Source organism: Rhamphochromis longiceps, linkage group LG18, assembly GCF_057381845.1.
Source record: "Rhamphochromis longiceps isolate RC_006_pf linkage group LG18, R_longiceps_female_GT1.1, whole genome shotgun sequence".
NCBI lineage: Eukaryota > Metazoa > Chordata > Actinopteri > Cichliformes > Cichlidae > Rhamphochromis > Rhamphochromis longiceps.
Window position 1 is genome coordinate 29,295,937 of NC_140574.1, and position 27,210 is coordinate 29,323,146.

The following is a 27,210-nucleotide window of genomic DNA, read 5'->3' on the forward strand; positions in this document are numbered from 1 at the left end:
GAACGGTGATTTGAGCGTGGAGTCAAGGAGGCCATTTAAGTGAAAAGGGAAAATCATCTCTGAATCGAGAAGGGGGCCTAAGGGTACATCTTTTGCCATCTTACAATGCTGTGATTGCAGCCATTTCCCAACTCTCTGTGAATGGGACTCATGGCCATTGGTCAGTGGTCTTTGATCAGTGGTGGTTGATCAATGGTCATGAGAATTTGCATAATTAAGATTAAGGAACTGACCTCCCAGCCCATTGTTCCTCAGTGGGCTGGTTTCAGTCATTATGCAAATGTACTGTTTATAAGATTGGGGAAACCTGCAGTCAGCTGAGACTGAAGAAGTCACTTGGATGAGTGACGAAACGTTTCTCCCACTAAAAAAAAAAAAACAAACAAAAAACGCCACATCCAGATGAACAGAATCAACTTTGGGAGAACTACACCCTTATTGCTTCCATAGGAATTAGGAGGGTAAGTGGCAGGGTTGAAAGGCCATTTCCAAAAAAAAAAAAAAAGTCCCTAATTCTACAGTGAGAGAATCGCGAAAGTGGAAAATATTCAAGACAGTGGCTAGGATATTGCAGCAAATTTACCATGCTATACTCAGAGAAACTGGGGCAAAAAGTGCTACATCTGAGACTCTATAAGCCTCAGTTCACATGTTAAATGTTAAAGTTCATGACAGTAAAACTAGAAAAAGACCGAAAAAGTTGTTTGGAGAAGACTCAAGTGAGAGAGTTTTATTGTGAAATACGGGACAGCCTGATAATCTGTCTAAGGGCCGAGAACAGAGTATCGTTACTGCCGAGCGTAGTAAGAGTTATCAAGGTTAACGTTCATTCACCAGCTATAAAAGCCCCTATTTGTTTACTGCAGCCACAGGACCCGGGCACCTCACAGTCACTGAGTCACTCATAAATGCATCTGTTTTTCCATACAGTGCTTCTGCCTTTTGGTTTAGGTTTTGTTAGGTAAACAATGACGGTGTAATATATCATGTTTTGCAGTTCATCTGTGCTTGTATTTAAGACCCAATACTTTCTTTTTACACTGACTGATTGTATTGCCACTAGCTAGTTAGCTTAACATAAAGACTGCAAAAAAAGGGAAAACAGCTTGCCCGCCTCTATTTCTGCTCAGCAATTTGTCTAATCCATACATGACAAACATCGAGTTAGAAAATAGTCGAGTACATAACAAGTAGAGAAAGCCAGGTTAGCTGTTGCCCATAATTTTCAGTTCCTGTTAGCTAAATGAATGCATTATACTATAAGAGTTAAACAGATGTTTAAATCCAACCCTGATACATGTTTGCGACAAAATATCAAATTAATTTTGTGACTACCTGCAATATAAAATACAAACCTTTGTTTGCAGCTTCAAGTTTTTTATTCTTTGTTTCTTGTGTTTTTAGTTTCTTCTCCACGTCTGACAAAGAAAGTAAAAAAGTACTTTTAAACAGGATTTAAGATCAAGCAGAAATGTGTTGCAGGTCTTCAAAATATTAATGAGATTGACTCTACATGCACTAAATTGTTAAATGACTGACCTTTGATTTTGTCAGATGTCTGCGTTTCAGCCTCTTTCAGTTTCGCCCTCAGATCAGCAATCTCCATCACTAGTGGAAATACAAAAAACTGGAATATTATATCGTACTAAAAGGACATGAACAGCATGACACCAAAAAGCAAATTCAACAATATTCATACCATATTTAAAATTCTCTCCATCTATATGCTCAAGTTGACTTTCAGTGTCATCCAGTTGCCTCTCTTTCAACTTTAGTTTCCTTTGAAGGTCTGAAAATGCGTCGAGATTAATAAACACAACCATTAGCTTAAAATACAGGTTACTTCATGCAAATAATAGATTTCAAAGTTTGTTCTGTACCTGCAAGGCTCTTAGCATGAGCCTCTTTGAGGGCTGCTATGTTATTTTCCAGTGGTTTAATTTGCTTGTGAAGCTCCATAATCTGAGCAGCTAAAACAAAACACAAACATTATGGACTCTGATGCTGTTTGATATTTCATCCTTGTTGCTGACTGAACCAGAGCAAAATACTTACACAGATTAGCAATATTTATATCTTTTCTATCCAGCAGGTCTGTCTTTTGTTGTATCTCATTCCTGATGGCCTCCAGTTGATCTTCCAGATCTACAAAAACAGGCAAAAGTGATGTTTTACGTCCTTAAAATATCTGTAGTATTACTATGATCACATCTGAGGAAAGCCCACTGCATCCCACCTTTAATTTGTGCTTCTTGTGTCTCATTCTTCCTGTTTTGTTGCTTCTTCAGTCTTGCTATTTCATCTTGCTGATTCAAGATCTGAAATGCTATTAAAAAAGAAAATCATCTTCATGCATGATCAGTGCATCCAGGTAAGGAAATCCCCGAAAAATTAAGTCTGTTCATCCGGACGTAGCGTTTTCAGTGGGAGAAATGTTCCGTCACTTGAAAACACTCACTGAAAGCACTACATTCAGATAAACAGACTTTTTGTGATAAACATACATGTGCATACATATTAAAGACAAAGAAGAAGAGAGCGAGGGAAGTATTTTATTCTGACTGTTACTCACTCAGCTTAATATTTTCATTCTGTTCATCTTTAATTCCCTCTATCAAAGAATTGAGCTCTTCTTGACGTGCTGGAGAAAAAAAGATGAGGAATGACTTTTTTTTTCCCCACCGAATGCATGTATTTTATTTTTTAAGAAGTCATTGCTTTACACTATGTGCAGGTAAGATATGTCACTCACCTTTAATCTTCTCGTCATCTGTATTATTTTCAGCCACAGTGACCAGTTTCTCGATTTCTGTTTGTAGTGCAATAATCTGCAGAACTGAAAGAAGGTTGGAACACTGATAAGTATTTGTACCTCAGTTAGTAATCTGGATTCTTTCAGCAGGTTGTTTGTACTCACGTCGTTGTGGTTGAGTACTTCTCTCTTTCAGCTCTTTTGTTAGTTTGTCCAGCTCCTCGTTCTTTTCATCTATGGCTTTTTGGAGCTCTGCAGAACAGACAAAACTTTGTTATGAGTAAATGTAAATATTTATTTAGCTAATATTAAAGCTGTACAACAACCCTTTAATGTACACCATGTGAATACTGGACCCCAGTAGCGCTGCTTACTTGACTTGACAATGAAACACACTCACCATCAACCTTGGATTTGGACACAGAGTTGTTCATTTGTGCTTTCAGTTGCTCCACTTGCTGAGTTAATGTAGAAATTTGTAGAGCTGAAAGAATCAGTCAGAATAAACATCAGCGTTCACTGTTCTCATCTAAGACACATGAAAATGTGCACAACATCTGCGAATAGTAAAACATTGAGAATGTGGAGAAAGAAATCATGGCAATATATTTTTTTTGACATATTAAGATATATTCAGATATTTTAATATTCAGATAGTATGATGTCATCATATCACATAGCAACCACCCAGTAAAGGGCTAAAAAGTTCCTTTTCTTATCAATTATGCTCCTATAAAAACATAAATGTATTTTTATTGCACAACATTAACATCTAGTTTAAATTCAAAAAGTCTGATTGACACCATCCTATTGCAAAAACCTAGCAAGTGGCTAAAAATGACATTTTTTGCCTTTATGCACCTACATGCACCTCCTTTTATTTGGATATTATCTTATTATGAGGCAGCTAGTTTTATTTATATTCACAAAGTTGAATTACACATGCCTACCAACCACCTAGGACCTTGTGAGATTACCCCAACCCCCAATGTGATTAAGTATATCAATCAGCCAGCTGCACAAATAGGCCAAACACTACAGTGGCACTACTGTAGCGTGGGCATGCCATGTAGTAGTAATCATAATAAATAATGCAGTACATTTGCAGCTCTTGCTTGACCATGAGTGACTCAGGCGTTCCCCTAATAACTACAAAATTGCATCATCATGAATTAAACCTTTTTTGTTGAAGGTGATAAAAAGTTAAGTAAAATATGATTTACAGCTTCTAAAATCTTCACTTTTAAATCAATATCATAGGAAAAAAAAATGAATATATTATGATGAATTTGACAGCTTAGAAAGTTTTTTATTCAGAGATTCAACACTCACCAAGTGAAGTAACAGAGCTCGATTTGGACTGCAGCTCCTTGATTTTGTCATTCAGGTTTTGCTGCAGATCTGCACAGAGACATTTATTATGGGTGCTGATCACAGACAACAGTTTTCTGTATTTAGCAAGAACAGCAAGTCAAAGATTACACTCACCTGTAATTTTCTGCTTATCATCTGAACATCTTTCTGTCTCGTTCAGTTTTTCCTGCAAGTCTAAGAGAAAGGTTACATTACTAAGCAATAGTCTAGGCATTATTTTTTGATACAGGTCAGCATGAAAGCTCATATTGTTATATTTTGTTGGCTTTCAGTGGGTTTTGACTATGAGTTTGTAAAACTATTAATTCCAGGTTTCTCCAATAATTCAGTTCAGTTCACTTTTATTTATACAGTGCCAAATCACAACAACAGTTGCCTCAAGGCGCTGTGCTTTGGTGACAGAGGGAAGGAAAAACTCCCTTTTAACAGGAACAAATCTCTGGCAGAACCAGGGAGGGGCAGCAATCTGCGGAGACCGGCCGAAACTTGCAAGCATCTTAAAATCAACTTAATCCTTCTTGTTGCAGAAACTTAAACATGCCACGGATGAACTTACCGAGGATCACTTCCTGATCACGAGAATGCTCCAACTCTTTAACCTTCAGTTGTTTTCTGAGATCTAACAAAATGTAAAGTTAGCTTCAGGTGAAGAAGGTATCAGAGGTGATACTTGCTTTTAGAGATCAAAAGAAAAATACTTACTAGAAATTGTAGCAGCACTTTCTTTATCCTCAGCTGTCTTAACTTTTTCAAGGTTTTCAAGTTGGCTTTGCAGATCAGTGATGTTCAAAACTGAGGAACAGAGGAAGAAAGAATCAAAGCAGAACTTTTTTCCTTCATCATTTCTGCAGACACTGCAGTCTTTCTTGACTTACTCAGGTTGGCATTTTCCTGGTTCTTCTGTTTCAGCTCATTGACATGTTTCTCCAGCTCTCCCTTCTTGGCTGCAAGCTCATTTGTGATCTCTGAGGTCATTTTAAAGAAGTTAAAACAGGTTTATTGGTCAGACACGAGAGATCATCGTACACGTTTTGTACTGTGAATTACAAAAGCTACCAAGTTTCTTTATCTCTCACACTTATTTTGTTTTTTCTACAAGGATGGGGAAAACTAAAACTCTCACTTGCCCCACATCTGACTCCTCTGTGCTTCTGCCTGCTCACTTGTATTTGTCACACTCTTATCACTAGAGGAAAAGCACAATGGGAGATACTTACCAGTTAGCTCACTGGTTTGTTGAGATTCGCGGTTTGACAGCAGATTCTGCAGGTGCTTCACCTGACTCTGCAGATTCAGGATTTTCAGTGCTAAAGCACAAAGAAGCAAAAAGAGTAGTTTGCTATAAGACATGCTGTGAGAGAATTACTTCATGAGAGGGAAAAAGGCAAAAAGAAAGAAAATTCAACTTGTCAGTGAACCTTTGTGCTCACAGTTACTTCATACTCACTCAGTTTGGTGTTATCTCGATCACTGCTGCCTATTTGAGCCATGAGTGTGTCTATTCTGTTTTGTAGCGCTGCAAAAAACAGTGAATTGTATTAATAACATTTAGTCATCTACTATGACTTTGTGTCACCCTCAATCAGCACCTTAAACCTTAAAGTACCTTTTATCCGGTCACCAGCTGTCCCATTCACATCCTTGTTCTGCAGGTCCCATATCTCATTCTGGAGCTCAATGATTTGTAAAACTGAAACAAACAAACATCTGATGAATGACAGGTAAGGTTTGGTTGTGAAATGTTCCTTTTTGACAAAGTTTATAGTTAGGGCTGGATCAAATGACTCTGAGCAGTTACACTGCAACATGCTGAAGCTGCTAGTGTTTCATCTTCACTAACCCGAATCACCTTTTTGCTCTCTGTGCTTATATCCCACTTTGCATTTAATGATTAGTTATTGTTCTGTCTCCCTCTCCTTATCCTCATCCGGTAATGGCAGATGATTTCCCCTCTGCCTGATTCAGCCAGGGGTTTCTTCCTGTTAAAAGGAAGTTTTTCCTTTCCACCATCACCAAGTGCTGTTTTCTGATTGTTCATATACTGTGCTTACACAGTATTTTGAGACAGATGCGACAGGTGAGCAAATTCTTTATGAAACCATTAAAAAGTATCCCAGTTTTTCAACTGTGATGCTTCTTAAGACACAGCAGTTAACATGTCCAAACCAAGGGACTACATGTATTTTCAGTCAGGATGGGTAAATAATGGCATCGTGTGGGAGCTGAAGAACAATAAATTTATTTTTAAAGCAAAGGTAAGTGCTATATAGCTAGCTTAAACAAAGTACCATGCGTAAATCTTATGTTTTGTTGACCTGGACATTTACAGTGTAGAGCCAGAAAAGTTCTAGTAGTATTAATATGTCATATTATTGTCATAATATAACATTAAAGTTAACAAAGTAGTTTTCCAGTGTCAGGTAAATCATTCCTCTTAAATGACTGCCAATGACAGTCCGGATTTCAGTGGAGAAGCAGGGATTTGTGTGATTTGGACTGTGAGGTGTGGTTAGGAGAGGTGTGCTCACGTTTTGCTGCATTTTGGCTAAGTTAAATTTGAAGATAATCAAAGGATGGCTGGAGGGCAAAGGGCCACTGTACTGTTTTGTCCACCAGGTGGGCATGTCCCAGTAGCTCTGACATCACATGGAAACTATGGTTTGGACCAAATGTTGTCAATTGCCCCCAGAGGCTTAGTGTTGCAATAATAGGCAGCGGGTTGTCAGACTGTTTAAACAGTGTTGATCACAGAGTACAGCAGTGCACTCACCCACTCTCGGGTTGGCAAGCAATTCCTCCATTTCTGCAGTCTTAGTAATCAGTTCATCTTGCTTCTTCTCCAGTTGCATCTGCAGCTCTGTGGGGAATCAGAGAGAAACAGATATATGACTTGAGGTCATATTTGTTTCACATTTTTCCTCCAGGAAGTGTGCTGACTATGACAGCTGATACTCACGTGAGATGATTTCTGGATCTTTTGAGTTTGAGATCTGCTCCTTCAAAGCCCTCACTTCAGCCTTCATGTTGATCACATTCAGGACTAACAGAGACAAACGTGAGCAGATATGACGGCACAGATTAGTTCTGAAATATAATGTGAGGATGTGAGCAAAAAAAAAAAAAGGAGAGACTTTAACTGCACCGCACTCACGCAGAGCAGTTTTGAAGTCTTTCGTTTTGTTCAGTTCTGCAATCTTATCTTCAACTTCAGTCTTCAGCTCTGATTAAAAAAATAAAAAAATAAAAAACAGTCATATCAAAAACTCAGGCTCAGAAACTTTCAGGTTGAAGTCAGATTTACAACTTACGGTTTCGTTGTTGCTCGAGTCCAGAGCATTCTTGAGTCTTTAATTGCAGTTTTTTCTCCAACTCTGAATCAAAAGAAACAAACAACTAAAATTGGATCTCTGCACAAAACTCTTTAATATGATGGATATATTCAGAAAAAAACCCCTGATTTGTGTCTTTGTCTTTTTAAAAAAGAGATCTGGGGGACTTACTCAAAACAAATTAAAAGGACTGAAAGCGCCTTTTCCATTAGTCTCTACTGGGATGGGCTCGCCATGACTGCAGGTAATTAAGCTAATGGAAAACTCTGAAAACCGTGGCAAGTTGATCCGAGTAGATACCGGTACTATAAGGGGCTAAAGATTATGTTGTAAATTTTTATCTCAAGATATAAAATGCTATATAATGTGAATGTTAGCTTACCATAAAGATTGGAAAGAAGGGGAAACAGCTAGCCTCCCTAAAGCTAACTACATGATTCCTAAAGACAAATTAACATGTTTTACTTTATTTGTTTAATCTACAGCAAAAGCCTTGCAAAGGAATTACATGTCACACTTATTCTGCTCATGTTCAACAATTACTGTAATCCATATGTGCCAAACAGAGTTGGAAAATAGAAGTAAGCAGATAAATCCAGGCGAGCTGTTGCTCATTAAGAGGATGTGTATTGTTAGCTTAGCCACTGAAGCTAATTTAAGGAAGTCAGACTTGAATTTTGAAATGAAATTATACCAAACTTTTTTTTAGAGAATTTGGCTATATTCCATTCAACACAGTGCAAATGGCTTGTAACTGAAAAACTAAAATGTACAAAAATGGTCCCAGGGCCTCAGAAGGGTTTTAATTGTAGTCTGTGTGCTAAGCTAAGCTAATGAGCTGTTGCATTATACTATAAGAGTTAAATAATAATAATGGATTGGATTTATATAGCGCTTTTCAAGTCACCCAAAGCGCTTTACAATGCCACTATTCATTCACTCACTGGTAGAGGCAAGCTACAGTTGTAGCCACAGCTGCCCTGGGGCAGACTGACAGAAGCGAGGCTGCCATATCGTGCCATCTGCCACTCTGGCCAACACTAGTAGGCGGTAGGGTAAAGTGTCTTGCCCAAGGACACAACGACCAGGACAGAGAACCCGGAGATCGAACCGGCGACCTTCCGGTTACAGATACGCTTCCCACGGTCGCCCAACAAAAATAAAATACAAACCTTTGTTTGCAGCTTCAAGTTTTTTATTCTCAGCTTCTTGTGTTTTTAGTTTCTTCTCCACGTCTGACAAAGAAAGTAAAAAAGTACTTTTAAATAGGATTTAAGATCAAGCAGAAATGTGTTGCAGGTCTTCAAAATATTTATGAGACTGACTCTACATGCACTAAATTGTTAAATGACTGCAAAAATCTCAAACCTTTGATTTTTTTGTCAGATGTCTGCGTCACCGCCTTTTTCAGTTTCACCCTCAGATCAGCAATCTCCATCACTAGTGGAAATACAAAAAACTGGAATATTATATCGTACTAAAAGGACATGAACAGCATGACACCAAAAAGCAAATTCAACAATATTCATACCATATTTAAAATTCTCTCCATCTATATGCTCAAGTTGACTTTCAGTGTCATCCAGCTGCCTCTCTTTCAACTTTAGTCTCCTTTGAAGGTCTGAAAGTGAGTTGAGATTAATAAACACAACCATTAGCTTAATATACAGGTTACTTCATGCAATATACATTTCAAAGTTTCTTCTGTACCTGCAAGGCTCTCAGTATGAGCCTCTTTGAGGGCTGCTATGTTATCTTCCAGTTCTTTAATTTGCACTTCAAGCTCCATAATCTGAGCAGCTAAAACAAAACACAAACGTTATGGACTCGGATGCTGTTTGATATTTCACTCCTTGTTGCTGACTGAACCAGAACTCATGACTGAACTCATACCATTTCTTGTGTTTCTCTGATTTCTCATGGCCTCCAGTTGATTCTCCAGATCTACAAAAATAGGCAAAAGTGATGTTTTATGTCCTTAAATATTTGTAGTATTACTATGATCGCATTTGAGGAGAGCCCACCTTTAATTTTTGCTTCTTGTGCCTGATTCTTCTTTTCTTCTTCCTTCTTCAGTCTTGCTATTTCAGCTTGCTGATTCAAGATCTGAAATGCTACAAAAAAGGTTTATGCATATATAACAAGAAGAGAGTGAGGGAAGTATTTTACTCTGACTGTTACTCACTCAGCTTAATGTTTTCACCCTGTTCATCTTTAACTCCATCAATCAAATAAGTGAGCTTTCCTTGAAGTACTGGGAAAAAAAGATGATTTTTTCAAGAAGAAAAAACAAAACAGAAATGATCCTATTTTTGCTTTACACTTGTTACTTTACGCAGGTAAGATATGTCACTCACCTTTAATCTTCTCCTCATCTCTATCATTTTCCGCCACAGTGTCCAGTTTCTCGATGTCTGTTTGCAGTGCAATAATCTGCAGAACTGAAAGAAGGTTGGAACACTTATAAGTATTTGTACTTGAGTAAGTAATCTGGATTCTTTCAGCAGGTTGTTTGTACTCACGTCTACGTGGTTGAGTGCTTCTCTCTTTCAGCTCTTTTGTTAGTTTGTCCAGCTCCTCGTTCTTTTCATCTATGGCTTTTTGGAGCTCTGCAGATCAGACAAAACTTTGTTTGGGGGGGATTTATGCGTAAATGTAAATATTTATTTAGCTAATATTAAAGCTGTACAACAACCCTTTAATGTACACCATGTGAATACTGGACCCCAGTAGCGCTGCTTACTTGACTTGACAATGAAACACACTCACCATCAACCTTGGATTTGGACACAGAGTTGTTCATTTGTGCTTTCAGTTGCTCCACTTGCTGAGTTAATGTAGAAATTTGTAGAGCTGAAAGAATCAGTCAGAATAAACATCAGCGTTCACTGTTCTCATCTAAGACACATGAAAATGTGCACAACATCTGTGCATGTGCCCAATGTAAGTTGTGTTTTTAGCAAAGGCTCTGATTTTAACAACTATGATCCATATAAGAAATTTTGTGAATACCAGCTAGGACACTTTCTATTTGGACAGGCTGAGCATGGGGCAAATTAGCTGGATCACCTGCTGAGGCATGTGTGTGTCCAGAGGTGGCCTATCAGCTGTCTAAACACCTATTAAAAGGAAGCTAGCTGGATACTGGAGGAGAGAGGCCCCAGATATAAGGAGGAACGCGCGAAGGCCAGGAGAAAAAGAGGGACCCGCTGGTTGATCGTGGGGGTGCGGTGCCTCATCTGGAGACGGACCAGTCAGCATGACATGGCAACCCAGTCCCGACAGCAGGAACGGCGACAGTAGGAGACAACGTGTGTGATTAGTAGCAGGGGAGAGGTATACCTCTGCCTACATTTGTGAGTAGTGTCTCCACTATCATTCACTGGGTGCAGCCGTGTTGGCAGAGGGTTGCCATGGCTATAAGCCAGGGCCGCTTCCGGGACGATGGTTCTAGCACCTATTTGTTTATTTACAGGGCGATGACGCAAGTGGAGCCGCGGTGGTATCGAGCGACGGACGCCAGTGTGTGATGGGCCCAGTGAGAGGACGAGAGGGGGATAGACCCATATGGAAAAGATATGTATAAATCTTATAAAGTTTGCATCTGTCTTGTGTGAAACTTGTATGAAAAGCATACAAGAGTAAAAACAGATGTAAGATCCCTTGAAAAATTATATAAATGAAACTTGTATGTTTTGGATACTTACTAAAACAATATATGAAAGTGGCCACTTTCATGAGTAAATCTTATAAGCCTTATATGATTCACTATATGAAGTAGGCCACATCTTATGCAAGTCTTTTATAAGTTTTTACTATTTCTTTTCCATATGGGGAGGCTCCTCCCCGTCAGCCTGGGACGAGGCTGGCGTGGACCCCCCTCCGCAAAGGGAATTTCTGTCCAGCTCATGAACACCTAACAAACATTCATCCTGGACTGTGGACAGTTACATCAGGGAACCGGATGGGATTTTAGTGCATGCAGAGAATTATATTTTTAGCAGTTTTTGAAGTGGGTTTTTTTTTATTCCTGGGGGATTTTAGTATATTAATAACATTTTATTGTATACTTTTTTCTTATTAGTATTTGGGTTGTTTTATTCCTACTGTCCGTCTCGGGAATAAACTGTTTCTGATCAGGCCTGCTTCATCATTGTGCCCGGGGTTTCTGATTCGCTCCCCCCCCCCTGTATTTAAAAGAACCATCCTCTTTAGTATGACATTCTTGCTCACCGGCTTTAGTGTCTACATTACATCTCTCTCAGGTTGGCTTCACCACAAACTCATTAACTGTGAGGAAGTATAATAAAACACTGAGAGTGTGATGAAACAAGTCAGGGAGACAGTTTATATTAGTGACACATTATTAAAACCTTTTTTTTTTAATATATTAAAATGCTCTGTGTCTGTGTGTTTGTTTCTTTGACTGCAAACTAGACCATCTGGAACTAAGCATTAAAAATTAGCATACAAATTAGAGATGGCACGATACCACTTTTTTATGTCCGATACCGATACCGATATCATAAATTTGGATATCTGCCGATACCGATATGAATCCGATATAGTGTTTTTTAATCAACAAAACTGTTTTTTAAATATCTTGCTGCATTTTGTATAAGTTCATACTCAAGTTTAAAACAACAACTACACTAAAGCTATTCTGTTATACCTGTATGCAAAAAAAATGTTTCATAGTTCAGCAATACTGATCAATCTAATAAACTTAGACCTACACCATCCTCCCTATTCTGGTATTTTAAAGAGTACTTAGCATAAATATTAAGCAACCTAACTAATAGGGTTCCAACTCCCAGCAACAACAAAAATAAATAAATAAAAAATAGGGAACCACCCCTCACGCTCCACCTCATGATGCTTAATCGACGTAATCAACCTTAATTTGATGCAGTGTGAAAAAAATGCACAGAAATCAATTATTTTTCAAGAAATATTAAATAGATTCAACATCTTTCTTCAACAAAATTGCAGACTGCACAGATGGTACCTTCCCAAAGGAAAAAGTACTATAGCTTACTAGGGTATATATATTAGACTTAATAGTTACTATATACAGTAATGGACTTCTATTCATTTTGCATCAAATTAAAACTTTGGCTGTCAGATAATTATTTATTAAAAGCTAGACATTTTAAATGAGAATAAGAAAGAAAAGTATGTCTTTGTGCCCCCTTTTCCCTGTTAATGCCCTATCGGCCCCCCTGGCTAAACTTTGCTAGATCCGCCCCTGCACAGTTACCAGCCGTCAGCTACTTAGAAAAAGATCCTCGAGTAGAAAGTAATATTAAATACATTCTAACAACAGCTGATCAAGCTTAAACGTGCTGCTGTTGTTCAGCCGCTGGTTTCCTCTTTCTGGTGCAAAGTGGGCCAAAAGCAAACTAGAGACACGGACTCACGACAGAAAAGCCGATCAGCTGATCGTTAAGCAGTTTCATGATTGAAGTAGCAGCAGGAGAGGCAGTCGCTTGTTAAGCTTAACGCAGGAATGCTTTACAAACATTCAGAGATGGACTTACACACTTGCTTTACTTCTCTCGGGATAACTTTGTCGGAGATGAAATGCCGGGTTGCTAGCGAAGCTCCAAATGCTATCCAGACCACCGACAGGTCCCGCATGCCACAGCCGCTCTATCACGTGATGCATACTGCTCCAACGTGCTAACGTTCTGAGGTGAGTTACGGCGTATTGCAAGTTTTGTGAGGTGCTTTCGTGATATTTAATGGATCGGATTACATTTTTTATTTTTCTCCGATATCCGATCCAGTAATTTAGGTCAGTATCGGACCGATACCGATATGTAATATCGGATCGGTCCATCTCTAATACAAATACATCTCAAGCTCCTGAAGGTTCTAACTTATCAGATATTTTGGCCTCATCATATTGCCAATCAACCACCTAGCAAAGGACTTATGTGTCCCTTTCTTTGCAATTATGCACCTGTAAGACCACATAAAAGCATTTTTATTACACAACATTAAAATCTGCAAACAACCCTGCAATGGGCTAAAATGACCTGTTTTTAGGTTTTATGCAGCTTTAACACCTTGTGAAAACATCCTTATTTCCATTCCAGAATAATAGCATGTCTCTATAATAATTGCACAAATGCCGTCATATCAATCATTAACATCTATATATGTTTTTAAAGAAAACATTCAAATTATTTGGATTTCCATATCGTTAGCTTCATAGCATAAGTGCCTAAGTCATTGACTTAGTCAAATGACTTAGGCAATTATGCTATGAAGCTAACGATATGTATTATATTTCTTCCATTTCCCACCCCAATATCACGTTTTCCATTTGCATTTGTTTCACCTGCCTCTTTCTGTGTATGTCACCCGTACGTCACTCAGAGGTCATGAAAATTTGTTCAAGTCACCACTACACGAGGAATGAATAATTAGAAATAAAATCCTTAAAAATCAGCATGAGCAGACAATGGTAATGCTGAAGACATTTGACCATGAGGACTGCAGGAACCATAGCACCATTACTGCTAAATATTATGAAAAACTACATTTTTAGTTTAAAATGTTTTGTGGCTGTTGTTAATCATTCCTGCTGTAGTGTACATTGTATATTACAATTTGGATCTTACATTTTTTTGACCAAAGATATCAATACATTTGCTATACTCCTTAAGTCTCTCTTTTAAAGCTACAGTTTTCACGTGTACGTTTTTGTGATAGTCAGGGGCCATGCCAATATTACAGTAGTCCACGTAAATGTCAAACCCAAGCTTTACAGGTCAGGTTTTGTTTGTTTTTAAAACTGAACGTACTATGTACACCGAATAATCATCCAACTCATCATCTCAAAACAATGTAAGAGCTTACTTTTTTACTTAATAATTTAGGGCAACTTATTCATTGACTATGTTGTCTCCAAAGAATACAAATATCATTTTTAATGGTATATTATGTTTATATTTTTTTTGCTCTTTGTAAGAATTTTTTAGAAACCAAATATGACTATATAGTCACATAACAAAAATGTTAAGAATGATGAGAAACTAACCACACATCTCTGTGCCATACATGAGCAAAGCAAAAAGCACGTTAGCATTATTTAGCCACAGAGCTGAATTAGGCATGCCTGCCAACCACCAAGCATTAAAAGAGAAAACTTTGCTCAATATGATTATATCTGTTGGCCAAGTGCACAAACATGGCAAACATTAATATAGCACTATCATTGTGTACTATTAGGCATGCACCACTAATGATGATACACAATGCAGTAAATATCTTGGTGTTATTCTTATGGTCTTTCAGGGTTTTTAAATCAGTAAATATACCTACATGTATCATGATGTATTATTTATTATTGTCCTGTAATGTATCAAGTGTTGCAACACTGTGAGCTTCTTAACGGCTTCTAATATCTTCCCTTTTAAAATAATTTCACCGAGATCAGAAATAAATTGGTTAAATATGATCAACTGGATGGTGGAAGATGGAGCATATTAATACAGTACAGCTAACAGATTCAACACTCACCAAGTGAAGTAACAGAGCTCGATTTGGACTGCAGCTCCTTGATTTTGTCATTCAGGTTTTGCTGCAGATCTGCACAGAGACATTTATTATGGGTGCTGATCACAGACAACAGTTTTCTATATTGAGAAAGAACAGCAAGTCAAAGATTACACTCACCTGTAATTGTCTGCTCATAATCTGAACAGCTTTCTGTCTCGTTCAGTTTTTCCTGCAAGTCTAAGAGAAAGGTTACATTACTAAGCAATAGTCTAGGCATTATTTTTTGATACAGGTCAGCATGAAAGCTCATATTGTTATATTTTGTTGGCTTTCAGTGGGTTTTGACTATGAGTTTGTAAAACTATTAATTCCAGGTTTCTCCAATAATTCAGTTCAGTTCACTTTTATTTATACAGTGCCAAATCACAACAACAGTTGCCTCAAGGCGCTGTGCTTTGGTGACAGAGGGAAGGAAAAACTCCCTTTTAACAGGAACAAATCTCTGGCAGAACCAGGGAGGGGCAGCAATCTGCGGAGACCGGCCTTAAACTTGCAAGCATCTTAAAATCAACTTAATCCTTCTTGTTGCAGAAACTTAAACATGCCACGGATGAACTTACCGAGGATCACTTCCTGATCACGAGAATGCTCCAACTCTTTAACCTTCAGTTGTTTTCTGAGATCTAACAAAATGTAAAGTTAGCTTCAGGTGAAGAAGGTATCAGAGGTGATACTTGCTTTTAGAGATCAAAAGAAAAATACTTACTAGAAATTGTAGCAGCACTTTCTTTATCCTCAGCTGTCTTAACTTTTTCAAGGTTTTCAAGTTGGCTTTGCAGATCAGTGATGTTCAAAACTGAGGAACAGAGGAAGAAAGAATCAAAGCAGAACTTTTTTCCTTCATCATTTCTGCAGACACTGCAGTCTTTCTTGACTTACTCAGGTTGGCATTTTCCTGGTTCTTCTGTTTCAGCTCATTGACATGTTTCTCCAGCTCTCCCTTCTTGGCTGCAAGCTCATTTGTGATCTCTGAGGTCATTTTAAAGAAGTTAAAACAGGTTTATTGGTCAGACACGAGAGATCATCGTACACGTTTTGTACTGTGAATTACAAAAGCTACCAAGTTTCTTTATCTCTCACACTTATTTTGTTTTTTCTACAAGGATGGGGAAAACTAAAACTCTCACTTGCCCCACATCTGACTCCTCTGTGCTTCTGCCTGCTCACTTGTATTTGTCACACTCTTATCACTAGAGGAAAAGCACAATGGGAGATACTTACCAGTTAGCTCACTGGTTTGTTGAGATTCGCGGTTTGACAGCAGATTCTGCAGGTGCTTCACCTGACTCTGCAGATTCAGGATTTTCAGTGCTAAAGCACAAAGAAGCAAAAAGAGTAGTTTGCTATAAGACATGCTGTGAGAGAATTACTTCATGAGAGGGAAAAAGGCAAAAAGAAAGAAAATTCAACTTGTCAGTGAACCTTTGTGCTCACAGTTACTTCATACTCACTCAGTTTGGTGTTATCTCGATCACTGCTGCCTATTTGAGCCATGAGTGTGTCTATTCTGTTTTGTAGCGCTGCAAAAAACAGTGAATTGTATTAATAACATTTAGTCATCTACTATGACTTTGTGTCACCCTCAATCAGCACCTTAAACCTTAAAGTACCTTTTATTATCCGGTCACCAGCTGTCCCATTCACATCCTTGTTCTGCAGGTCCCATATCTCATTCTGGAGCTCAATGATTTGTAAAACTGAAACAAACAAACATCTGATGAATGACAGGTAAGGTTTGGTTGTGTCATTTAGAGGGATATTTTAAATGGAAATGTGTGTCAGTGCAACCAAATTGCAAAAACATGACAGAAACACATTCTTTTCCCAGTATGATGGTGATTTTACAAATCTTAGCTTCTTCTAAAATTATGCAAAGTTACACCCATCAAGATCATTTGTTCTTTAACACCATGCAGACATTAAGCTAACTGATTTATAGGCCTTTTCCAAGTAGAGAAGGTCCCCATGTGAAAAGTATCCACTGCACAGAACGCACAGAGCAGGAAATCCTGGCCCCCAAATGTTGTCAATTGCCCCCAGAGGCTTAGTATTGCAATAATAGGCAGCGGGTTGTCAGACTGTTTAAACAGTGTTGATCACAGAGTACAGCAGTGCACTCACCCACTCTCGGGTTGGCAAGCAATTCCTCCATTTCTGCAGTCTTAGTAATCAGTTCATCTTGCTTCTTCTCCAGTTGCATCTGCAGCTCTGTGGGGAATCAGAGAGAAACAGATATATGACTTGAGGTCATATTTGTTTCACATTTTTCCTCCAGGAAGTGTGCTGACTATGACAGCTGATACTCACGTGAGATGATTTCTGGATCTTTTGAGTTTGAGATCTGCTCCTTCAAAGCCCTCACTTCAGCCTTCATGTTGATCACATTCAGGACTAACAGAGACAAACGTGAGCAGATATGACGGCACAGATTAGTTCTGAAATATAATGTGAGGATGTGAGCAAAAAAAAAAAGGAGAGACTTTAACTGCACCGCACTCACGCAGAGCAGTTTTGAAGTCTTTTGTCTTGTTCAGTTCTGCAATCTTATCTTCAACTTCAGTCTTCAGCTCTGACAAAAAATAAATCAGTCACATCAAAACTCAGTCTCAGACACTCTGAGGTCAAAGTCAGATTCGCAACTTACGGTTTCGTTGTTGCTCGAGTCCAGAGCACTCATGTGTCTTTAACAGCAGTTGCCTCTCCAACTCTGCTCAGTGAAAAAGGAAATCCAAGTTAACAAAAACTGTCTCTGACACAAACTGTTAGTTATGGATCTATTCAGAAAAACAAAATCAACTCACCTGCGAATTTATCCTTCATAAGAGCATATTCCCTGTTTTTGTTTTGAAGAAACATCTGAAGGACTTTAAAAGAAAAGAAATGGACTGAAACACTATGGTGCAAATTAGCAACATGAACATCCTGCAGCAAACAGCTTTCGATCTCAGGCATGTGGCATGAATGTTGTTCCGTTCGCTCTATGAAAGCCCATTTCGCTTGAAGTGATACAGTGATTGTAGGACATACTTACGAGTTAATGTTAAAGAGGATTCTGCGTTATCGTCACGATTTTCTCTTTCAATTCTTTTGAGATGTTTGTAGAGTTCAGCGATAACCAGAACTACAGAAAATACAAAAGTCAGGGTGTACAGAATTATGTTTTAGGCTACTTCACAACAATCAAGATTGATCCAAGTGTTTTTCTGGACTTACTTAATCTGGCATTAGCCGGATTCTTGTTATTCAGCTCATTGATATATTTCTGTAGCTCGGCTCTCTTCAGTGTAAGCTTATCTGTTAGAGTGTTCCTTATGATCACCATGCTTGGAGCTGAAAGTGACACACATGTCAAGTTGCTACAGTAACATTATGACACTCTATGCTAACATGAGGTCTTGGGTGAGATACTTACAGTTTGAATTGTAGGTTTGTGACAGCAGCGTCTCCAGGTGCTCCAGCTGACTTTGCAGACTGATGATTTTCAGAACTGAAAAAAAGGTTAAAAAAAATGTAGCTGACTGCAAAAGATACGACTGCAGAGAGTTTTAGAGTTTCTCACAAGACTCACTCAGTTTTGTGTTTTCACCGGCTCTGTTGTTGATTTCATCGATGAAGCCGTCAAGTCTGTCCTGTAAGTCTGAGGAAAAGGAAAGTATGTATTTAGATTATATTTTGCAGGTTCTATCTTGACTTTAAACAACACTAACCCTCTTCTCGATCGCTTGTGGCTCCATTGGTGGCTTTGTTCCGAAGGGTCCATAACTCATGTTGCAGTTCAAGGATCTTTAAAACTAAAGCAAAGCAACGTGCAGTCTTTAAGTTAGAAAATGAATCTTACTGCAACAATGTCTACCAATTTTTTGCTTTTTGTAAGCAACTCAGAATCTCATTGGTTCCCTTCTTTCCCTGTGCCACTCCAACAAGTCTCTACTTTACACTCTTTTGAACTAATGATTGATAAAACATAAACCCCCAAAACATCCAGCATATCAAGCAAAGCCTCTCACAACATTATTCTTTCACTCTGCTGTTAATTCATTTTCTTTAATCTTGGTTTTTGCAGGTTTACATGTGACCTGAGTTAGATTTAACCATAAAAGCCATGATATGTGACAGTCCAGGTCTCATCTGTATTCAGTTTGTGTTTGACTAGCTTGTGATTTAATAGCACGACAGCTGAAAGCACAAGGACCTAGCAGGGCGACTATTGGTGGATTTGTCTAAAACAAGGATCAGAAAGTCGTCGTGCATTTCAGCCGTTTATTAGCTGCTTCACATTAAATGATTATACTTTACAATCCTTAACTCTGCTGGCCACTAGAAAGGAAGCAGTTTAAGGTTCTTCCACACTAGTTTTCCCTTTAAAACTGGATGTTATGTCCCTTTTTAATATGCACTTTATGTACATAACTGTGAATGTCAGTTTGAGTTTAGCTTAAAAACAATGGTTAGCGTTCAAACAATAATTCTGGTTCACATAAAGTAAAGTCAAGAAACTCACTTGCTCCTGGGCTAGAAGTCAGACGTTCTATGTCTGCAATTCCTGAGCTCAGTTCTTCTTGTTTTCTCTCCAGTTGTTTCCGTAGCTCTGTTGGACAGAAATAGGGGTTATTAAGAGATGTTAAAAATATCAGAGAAATTCCCAGTTTTCCCAAGGAAAATGTAAAGATGTAATTTAATTGTCTCAAGCGCAAAACTGTTTAAAAATTGCTTTAAAAAAATCCACTTAATTAATAGAATAAAAACAAAGGTATGGTATATATCTGTGGCCTCTGTCCCTCACCGGAGGTCAAGTCTTTGTCTTCTGAGAGAGAGATCTGATCCTTCAAAGCCTTGAGTTCATCATGCAGGCTCATTAGCTTTACAACTGGAGCAGAAAGCAACAGAAACATCACTACACAGATTACAAATTCAACACAACGAGATTACAAGCCGAGCGAGAGACACCGCTGGACACTGCGTACGGCAACGTGACTCACTGAGAGCTGGTTGGAAGTCCTCGGTTCTCTTCAGTTCAGCAATCTTGCGGTCAAAGTCGATCTTCACCTCTAACAGAAACGAGACACATGCTTTAAAATCAAGCAGGAATAATCAGAGGTTGTAGCTGAAAGCCATTTTAAAAACTTACGCTCATATCTTTTCACAAATTTGGAATCTAATTCAGTCTTCAGTCGCAGTTTCCTCTGCAGCTCTTTTGTATAAAAGGATAAAATCAGGTACTTGAAGCTCTTATCAGACAGTTTTCAAAATTTCTAAAAAAACAAAACAAAAAACAAACTACACACCGAGCACTCACCTCTTATTTTGGCCTGAGCTTCGATGTATTTTTTTTCTGTAACTCCACGCACAGCTGCAGATTTAAAGTATCATAATGTAAGATCGCAATCTTAATGTCAAGGATTAAGAAAGTATTCTCTGCTCAGAAAACAAATGATGTTAAATGTTTTTCTGAATTTAACACTAAAGTTAGTGCAGGTGGACTTACTGGTGGGCTGGCCTGTCAGGTGCTGCTTTTTCATTTCTTCTATTAGGCTGATGACTTGCACGACTGTTCAAAGACAAAGAAAACACCATTGTCTTGAGTGTTGGGCCTTAGCAGCACATTTATACGTGGTGAGGTTGGTGAGGTGATCATTCCGCCTCTCCTTTATACTTACTCTGCTGTGCCTTAACATACTCCACTGCTTCCAGTTGCCTCTGTAAAACGTCATGCCTTTGCTTCTCTCTGTCCAACAAAACGCGGAACCCTAGGATGAATAAACAGCTATTAATGTTTCTACTGCAATTAGCAGATCATAATTTGGTAGTTCCAAATAAGACAAGTACATATGTGACTTGACTTCGTAGTGTAAAGTTTCAAAGATTTGTGCTGCCATTTACCTTGAATTTGGGAATCAGTGATGTTTTTGGCGTTTCTCATCAGCTGTTCAAAATGTAGCACCTCGGCCTGCACTCTCATAATTTGCAAGGCTGTCAAAAGAATCAAGAGGGTGTCGAGTTGATGGCGCAATAACTACACAAAGGACGTGCTCAACGCTGAATGTTCACTTACTTAGTTCCCTGTTGTTCTCGTCATCGTTCAGCTGTATAATCAGCTTTCTGAGGAGATCAATCTTTTGCATCCATTGCTTCCTGGCATCTGAATTTAAAAAAATTAAATAAATAAAGTAAAAAAAAGAATAAACGTGTGCTGCTCCACAAAGGAGAGACGGGATCTACAACTCACCAGCGGCGAAGGTTTTGGATTTCTCAATAGCATCGATGATCATCCTCTTCAACTCTGCAATCTTCGTGCGCACATAAATCAGCTCCAGCACTGGACAGCCAGCAGAGAACGAAGTGTTGGGAAATGTTGAAAGACAAGCCTTTAACGTTATTACTCACACAAGAAATGCAGGCCTGTTTAGAAAGATTCACTTACAATTAGCAGAGTAGCCACCTCCTTTTTCTTGCAGCAGAACGATCTTCCTGTTGAGCTGTTCTTTCACTGAGCAGCAGAAGAAAATGGTCAGGATACAGAAATATAATAACATAATAAAATGAAAGAAGATGACCTTTTCTCCCAGTTTAGCATTATATTAATCTGAAATCTAAATAATTATTAAATATTTCATAACACCTATTGTAAATTCCTTAAGATTCTTTTTTTTTTACGGAATATGCAGCCATGCATTAGATCAATTTCAGCAACCATCACTTCTTTGCTCCATTTTGTCCTGAGCAACCAAAAAGTTACCAAAAAACTAAATGGATTTCATATAACAGGGTGTTATGCAACCTTCACGCAGAAACCGACTGTGACCAAGAAAGAAGGAAGTGGGAGACCACAGTGCACAGCTATGCATATTTAGGAGTTAAAATGGTACCACAGGAAAAAAGCCACACTTGAGCTGTGGCTTCAAAAACGAACCAACTCCCAGAGATTGCCACATTGAAGACACTTCTGCTGCATCTTTTTTTCCAAAGAGGTAGCCATCAGCTCCAGATCAATATGTTTGAATTACTACAGATACCAGACACAACCCTTTATCTCAACTTGGAGCTAGTACTAGAAATACTCTACGTTGTAACCCCATAATGCGAGGTTTATATCCTCTCCTGGATCTTTTGCGTGGGGGTAAATGTATTAGCCACTAACCACAGTGCCACTCGCTACAGTAGCTACATTACAGCATTAAAAAGCATAGTTTCAGGTGCTGCTTTAGTTTAGTGTAGTTGACTGGGTGACCACTTGCTACAAGGCCAAATAAAGTTGCTCACCTTCAACTCTGTACCCAAGGCCTCTTGTTGTCTAACAAATGTTAGCCTGAACCTTCCTGCTGTTATACTGCAATGGGCCTAGCTTCACTCATGTTTTTTTTTAATTCTTTGTGTTTATACACTACTTTGCATTTAATGACGAGTTATTATTAATCTATGGACCCATCTCCAACCAGTCACGGCAGACGGCTGCCCCTTCCTGAGCCTGGTTCTATTAAAAGGGAGTTTTTTCTTCCCACTATCGCCAAGTGCTTGCTCATAAGGGGTTATTTGATTGTTGGGGTTTTCTCGCTATTATTGTACTGGAATATGCTCTTTGTTATTTACAACATGTCTGATGTTATATGAAGACAAAGACTTTTTCATGAATAACTGACATTTAAAGGGTAAGAACTTTTACGTTTTAATTGCAATTTATTTAGACAAAATACTAAGCTGTTGTTAGCAGCACTAATAGAGAATGTGAAATGAAGTTTAAAAAATTAGCCACCAAGGAATGGTATAGTTACTGAACAATGTGTCAATTTTTCTGCCTGAACTGTGGACAAGCAATTTTCACATAATAAGCAAAAGTTTTTTTAGTTAAATCAAAGAGTCCGCAGTTTACCCAGAGTCATGCCAATTGAACTCCCAGAGTTTGGTTTTCCCCCTCTTGTTTCTGCCTCTTGTAAATCCCAGAGCTGATTCTGCAGGGAGATTATCTGAAGTACTAAAAGAAGAGAAAAAAAAAAAAGAAAGCAATGAGCCATTTCCTTCTGCTTATATATGCATTCGCACAACACCAGCGCCTTCGGTTGACCTTCCGTTCCTCAAATGTGGTTCAAAAATACACTTACTGAGAGTTGCATTTGAAAGGCTTTCTTCAGCTTCCTGTATCTGATCTTTGAGTTCAGCCGTCGTCTTGTCCAGCTCTTTCTGCAGCTCTGCAGGAAACCAGTTTAGAAATGAAACATCTTCATTCAGTTTCTGTGGCTCCAACCAGAAGAATAGCGCTCAAGTGGAGGCAAATTCAAACATTTCTCAGTACTGCAAGATAAGCACATCATGCTAACGATAAAATAGCTCACCTGCGATTTCGTCTGCAGTTCTGTTAGAATTAGTAGCAAGCTTGGTCTTCTCCTGCAAAGTGCTCACCTCCCCGGTGAGTGTCATTATTTTAAAAACTGAAAGAAAGAAAACACTTTTACATAAAAGCTGAACTGTGCAGCGTCATATGATTAAAATTTAATTAATTATGATTAAATCGTGACCTGTGCGAGAGATTTTACTGTATTTCCAAAAAACTTACGGAGAAGTGTGTCACCATCAAGCTTCTCCAGCACCTGCTTCATTTTGAGCTGCAGATTGGGTTGGTACGCTGTCAGGAAATCACACATGCATTTTAACTTTTGCTGATATAAATTGTTTCCAACTGTTACATATGTGCAAGGAAAGGCTTACTGCCAGATGTAGACGATGCTGTTGACATGCATGCAGCAAGTTCCACTTTCAGCTGTATGACCTCTGTCCTCAGCCCAAAGGCCTCGTCACCTGTAAGAAAGTGTACAGGTTGCAACAAACCAAAGCAAAAGTAGGCCTACTTAAACTCTTCGCTGGATGTATGCTCACCGAGTTGGTTGTAACGGTGATTCGCCTGCTGAAGTTTCCTTTGTAACACCTCCAAAGTTTCTTTCACACCTGATAAGGAAATGTTAGGGTGACACGAATGAGGACCCACACACACAGCTTTCACCTTAATTGTTCGGTACTTTTCACCAACACTGTCCCAGCTTTGCAGCTGCCACCCACACACAACACCCCACCATCTTTTATAGGGGAGACATGATCAGATGATGGAGCTCAGGTGTGTGTCAGCCTCCCCTGACACCGTAACCTGAACCCACTGCTCCACCCCTCCCCTGCAGCTGAGCCACAAACCCCACCCTGCCACTGTTAGCAATGCCACATATTAAAGCAGCAAGATAAACAGTCTCACTGCTCACCCACTGTTTGAAACTAAGTATTTCAGCTCCTCCCCTCCTGTCTCTTTAAGACTAATTTCTTCTGACTGGCTGCGCTTTGCAAACAGAAGATTTGAACAGAAGGTAAGTAGCGCATGTCTGCTCACAGCCAGAGCTCCACCTGAGAAGGCCAAATGTGGGCAACTGGCTAAAACAGAGGGCTTAGAGCAGTCTGAAGTTTTTGGCTCATTTGAAATAACTTCTCTATAAGCTGACCTCTTTTTTTTTTCTTACTTTGACCATGTTTAATGTATTAAATATGTATGTATTGATTGATTGAATCAAACACAAATTTTTTATGTAAATTTAAGAAGTTCATCCAATATCCTTAAAAGTTGCAGAGGTAATATAACAACAACAACAACAACAACAACAACAACAACAACAACAACAACAACAACAACAACAACAACAACAACAACAACAACAACAATAATAATAATAATAATAATAATAATAATAATAATAATAATAAGCAGACATCTGCCAAGGCAGCTCACTTTCTGTGCAGTATTTACTCTTAAGGGAAATTGTATTGTATTTTATATATATTTAATTTCTTTGTACTTTTTAAATGTACTTTAAGAAGTTAGTAGCGCAGTAAAAACAAGAGCAACGTGCAGCCTTTTGTTATTCGCCCTGCTGAAACCCATTTTAATATACTCGACATGATTCTGTTTATAATTAGTTTTACACAATTATATATTATATATAGTTACTTATAATTATTTTTTTATGTGGCTATAGCATGTGTGCAACATTAATTTCAGTAAAATTTGTTTAAATATTTAGTAAATAAATATCAAGTGGAAAAGAGCTTTTGCACACGAGTTGATTTTGTTTTCAAAAAAGTATTCGGGAACATTGTACTTGTATTCAAATGGTTATAACCTGTTAAAAATCCCCATACTGGGGTGGCTGTAGCTCAGGTGGCAGAGCAGGTCAGCCACTAACCAGAAGGTCGGTGGTTGCATGCCAAATATCCTTGGGCAAGATACTAACCCCGTGTTTGCCTACTGGTGGTGGTCAGAGGGCCCCGTGGCGCCAGTGTCCGGCAGCCTCGCCTCTGTCAGTGCGCCCCAGGGCAGCTGTGGCTACAATGTAGCTTGCCGTCACCAGTGCGTGAATGTGTGTGTGAATGACTGAATGTAGTGTGAAGCGCTTTGGGGTCCTTAGGGACTGAGTAAAGCGCTATACAAATGCAGGCCATTTACCATACTGTATATCATTTCCTACACGCCTATAGAAAGTAGTAAGAAACCTAGTTTTAAAGAGCTCTATATAGGAATATTATCAAGTCAATCTATTGACCTTAAAGTTGGGGTTAGAGGTCAAATGTGACAGGAGGTAAACATTTAAATGTAAGATTTTAGATTTAGTTTTTCAAATCTTTATTTATCTGACTAATAATGTAGAGACAACACTAAGACACTCGCTCAGCTAAATACTGGCATCACATTTTGAATCTGTGCAATGCACGCTCAATAATCCAGTTATTAAATCCCAGAAACTTGGTTCTGTTCATGTGGATGCAGCATATTCAGTGGGAAACATTTTTTACATCACTTATCCGAGTGATTTGGACGTCGCTTGGATGAGTGAATAAAACATTCCAGATTAGCAGAAGCTAACATGTTCCCAAAAACTGGGAACATGTTTTTGGATTGTAGTGTATTGTTAAATAAAATAGATGTAAAAAAATAAAAAATAAAAATCACTTACCGGTGCAAGTTTTGATGACAATTGACTGTAATAAAACATTTGATCTTAGATCAGATGAAGATAATATAACAATTTTCTTATATCTATCGTAAGTAAGTAAGTAAGTAAAACTTTATTTATATAGCACCTTTCTAGATAAAAGATCACAAAGTGCTTCACACAAGGATAACAAAGCATAAAACAAAACAGACGACAGTTAACAAACAGCAATTCTAAAAAGATGTGTTTTTAGTTGTTTTTTGAAAGAAGCTACTGAGCACAGAGATCTTATGCTCAGTGGGAGATACAGATACAGATATACTAAAACTTTTATTGATCACAATATTTATAGAGATAAATCACATGATGTAATAACTATTTAATAATTACTACTTACCGTCACATTTACAGGGCTGTTTTGAAAGTCAGTGGATAGCTAAGGTAAATGCACAAGAAGAAATGTATCATTAGTAGTAGCAGCCAAACTTCTGCTCATCTCTAAACATTTGCTAAGTCACATTTTCTGGGACTTACAAGGATCCTGGAAAGGATTGCGTCCAAGTCGGGATTCCCAGTTCTGACCAACCTGTTGTGGCCTGAAATAAACGAGAAAACATAAATATTTACTTTTTTGTTATTGTTACAGGTATTTGTTTAATTCAACCCCTATTAACTGACAATAAAAAGGACGATATTATTTCCCCCTACCAGCTCTGGGATCAGAAGTGCAGAGTACACAGGTGAAGAGGAGCGGAATCCAAATGAATTGAGAACCACCAGCCATGGTTTTTCCTTCCAAAACCTTCCTCTGCTGTCAGCAGCAGTCAGCGGGCCTTTTATAAGACTCTGACTGATCAATGTCCAGGGGTAGTGATGACTTCCCAGAAGAGGCGGAATAAATAAATGACTTAATTTGCTGGAAATGGCAAAAGTTAAACACAGCCAACTGTGCACACAAATAATAACAAATAAGCAACCGTGTCTTTAAATTGCCAAAAAGGAGAGACCTTATTGAGTGATTTATTTTGACATTTTTATTTGTCTCAAACAAACATTGCACTAAAGCTCAAATAAAAATCAATCACGTTCAAAGTACCAGTACGAGAACTTTTAATCACATACAATGCCTCAAAGTCTGTGAATTGCTTTGGATTTTTCTCAATTTCCACTCTTAGCTTACAACCCCCCCTCCCGAAGATAAAAGATAAACTTATTAAACCTAAAT

At 38.4% G+C, this 27,210-nt stretch overlaps 1 protein-coding gene across 1 annotated transcript in view; it reads right to left on the reverse strand.

Annotated features, from left to right (window-relative positions):
- LOC146648644 (uncharacterized) overlaps nucleotides 1-26,811 on the reverse strand; it is a 29,047-nt gene extending 2,236 nt beyond the window's left edge. Inside the window, exons 1-71 of the mRNA XM_085389283.1 lie at nucleotides 26,694-26,811; nucleotides 26,520-26,581; nucleotides 26,383-26,421; nucleotides 26,007-26,031; nucleotides 23,893-23,961; nucleotides 23,725-23,814; nucleotides 23,573-23,641; nucleotides 23,352-23,447; nucleotides 23,121-23,207; nucleotides 22,892-22,993; nucleotides 21,446-21,511; nucleotides 21,251-21,340; nucleotides 21,077-21,163; nucleotides 20,905-20,994; nucleotides 20,682-20,771; nucleotides 20,510-20,572; nucleotides 20,321-20,374; nucleotides 20,153-20,215; nucleotides 20,004-20,072; nucleotides 19,808-19,891; nucleotides 19,526-19,612; nucleotides 18,732-18,815; nucleotides 18,593-18,661; nucleotides 18,437-18,511; nucleotides 18,238-18,354; nucleotides 18,056-18,145; nucleotides 17,826-17,888; nucleotides 17,669-17,731; nucleotides 17,525-17,593; nucleotides 17,332-17,415; nucleotides 17,146-17,232; nucleotides 16,635-16,721; nucleotides 16,476-16,544; nucleotides 16,246-16,335; nucleotides 15,904-15,993; nucleotides 15,731-15,820; nucleotides 15,585-15,647; nucleotides 15,142-15,201; nucleotides 14,986-15,054; nucleotides 10,225-10,308; nucleotides 9,978-10,064; nucleotides 9,813-9,896; nucleotides 9,641-9,709; nucleotides 9,480-9,569; nucleotides 9,349-9,399; nucleotides 9,166-9,255; nucleotides 8,987-9,076; nucleotides 8,824-8,895; nucleotides 8,628-8,690; nucleotides 7,435-7,497; nucleotides 7,278-7,346; nucleotides 7,083-7,166; nucleotides 6,897-6,983; nucleotides 5,733-5,816; nucleotides 5,574-5,642; nucleotides 5,344-5,433; nucleotides 5,002-5,091; nucleotides 4,829-4,918; nucleotides 4,683-4,745; nucleotides 4,241-4,300; nucleotides 4,085-4,153; nucleotides 3,153-3,236; nucleotides 2,918-3,004; nucleotides 2,753-2,836; nucleotides 2,573-2,641; nucleotides 2,237-2,326; nucleotides 2,056-2,145; nucleotides 1,881-1,970; nucleotides 1,700-1,789; nucleotides 1,540-1,608; nucleotides 1,356-1,418 (exon numbers count right to left, since the gene is read on the reverse strand). Of these exons, the coding sequence (XP_085245409.1) occupies nucleotides 1,356-1,418; nucleotides 1,540-1,608; nucleotides 1,700-1,789; nucleotides 1,881-1,970; nucleotides 2,056-2,145; nucleotides 2,237-2,326; nucleotides 2,573-2,641; nucleotides 2,753-2,836; nucleotides 2,918-3,004; nucleotides 3,153-3,236; nucleotides 4,085-4,153; nucleotides 4,241-4,300; nucleotides 4,683-4,745; nucleotides 4,829-4,918; nucleotides 5,002-5,091; nucleotides 5,344-5,433; nucleotides 5,574-5,642; nucleotides 5,733-5,816; nucleotides 6,897-6,983; nucleotides 7,083-7,166; nucleotides 7,278-7,346; nucleotides 7,435-7,497; nucleotides 8,628-8,690; nucleotides 8,824-8,895; nucleotides 8,987-9,076; nucleotides 9,166-9,255; nucleotides 9,349-9,399; nucleotides 9,480-9,569; nucleotides 9,641-9,709; nucleotides 9,813-9,896; nucleotides 9,978-10,064; nucleotides 10,225-10,308; nucleotides 14,986-15,054; nucleotides 15,142-15,201; nucleotides 15,585-15,647; nucleotides 15,731-15,820; nucleotides 15,904-15,993; nucleotides 16,246-16,335; nucleotides 16,476-16,544; nucleotides 16,635-16,721; nucleotides 17,146-17,232; nucleotides 17,332-17,415; nucleotides 17,525-17,593; nucleotides 17,669-17,731; nucleotides 17,826-17,888; nucleotides 18,056-18,145; nucleotides 18,238-18,354; nucleotides 18,437-18,511; nucleotides 18,593-18,661; nucleotides 18,732-18,815; nucleotides 19,526-19,612; nucleotides 19,808-19,891; nucleotides 20,004-20,072; nucleotides 20,153-20,215; nucleotides 20,321-20,374; nucleotides 20,510-20,572; nucleotides 20,682-20,771; nucleotides 20,905-20,994; nucleotides 21,077-21,163; nucleotides 21,251-21,340; nucleotides 21,446-21,511; nucleotides 22,892-22,993; nucleotides 23,121-23,207; nucleotides 23,352-23,447; nucleotides 23,573-23,641; nucleotides 23,725-23,814; nucleotides 23,893-23,961; nucleotides 26,007-26,031; nucleotides 26,383-26,421; nucleotides 26,520-26,581; nucleotides 26,694-26,769 (5,491 nt within the window). The 5' untranslated portion in view covers nucleotides 26,770-26,811. The remainder of the gene's footprint in view (nucleotides 1-1,355; nucleotides 1,419-1,539; nucleotides 1,609-1,699; nucleotides 1,790-1,880; nucleotides 1,971-2,055; nucleotides 2,146-2,236; nucleotides 2,327-2,572; nucleotides 2,642-2,752; nucleotides 2,837-2,917; nucleotides 3,005-3,152; nucleotides 3,237-4,084; nucleotides 4,154-4,240; nucleotides 4,301-4,682; nucleotides 4,746-4,828; nucleotides 4,919-5,001; nucleotides 5,092-5,343; nucleotides 5,434-5,573; nucleotides 5,643-5,732; nucleotides 5,817-6,896; nucleotides 6,984-7,082; nucleotides 7,167-7,277; nucleotides 7,347-7,434; nucleotides 7,498-8,627; nucleotides 8,691-8,823; nucleotides 8,896-8,986; nucleotides 9,077-9,165; nucleotides 9,256-9,348; nucleotides 9,400-9,479; nucleotides 9,570-9,640; nucleotides 9,710-9,812; nucleotides 9,897-9,977; nucleotides 10,065-10,224; nucleotides 10,309-14,985; nucleotides 15,055-15,141; nucleotides 15,202-15,584; nucleotides 15,648-15,730; nucleotides 15,821-15,903; nucleotides 15,994-16,245; nucleotides 16,336-16,475; nucleotides 16,545-16,634; nucleotides 16,722-17,145; nucleotides 17,233-17,331; nucleotides 17,416-17,524; nucleotides 17,594-17,668; nucleotides 17,732-17,825; nucleotides 17,889-18,055; nucleotides 18,146-18,237; nucleotides 18,355-18,436; nucleotides 18,512-18,592; nucleotides 18,662-18,731; nucleotides 18,816-19,525; nucleotides 19,613-19,807; nucleotides 19,892-20,003; nucleotides 20,073-20,152; nucleotides 20,216-20,320; nucleotides 20,375-20,509; nucleotides 20,573-20,681; nucleotides 20,772-20,904; nucleotides 20,995-21,076; nucleotides 21,164-21,250; nucleotides 21,341-21,445; nucleotides 21,512-22,891; nucleotides 22,994-23,120; nucleotides 23,208-23,351; nucleotides 23,448-23,572; nucleotides 23,642-23,724; nucleotides 23,815-23,892; nucleotides 23,962-26,006; nucleotides 26,032-26,382; nucleotides 26,422-26,519; nucleotides 26,582-26,693) is intronic.
- Between the last annotated feature and the right edge of the window lie 399 nt (nucleotides 26,812-27,210).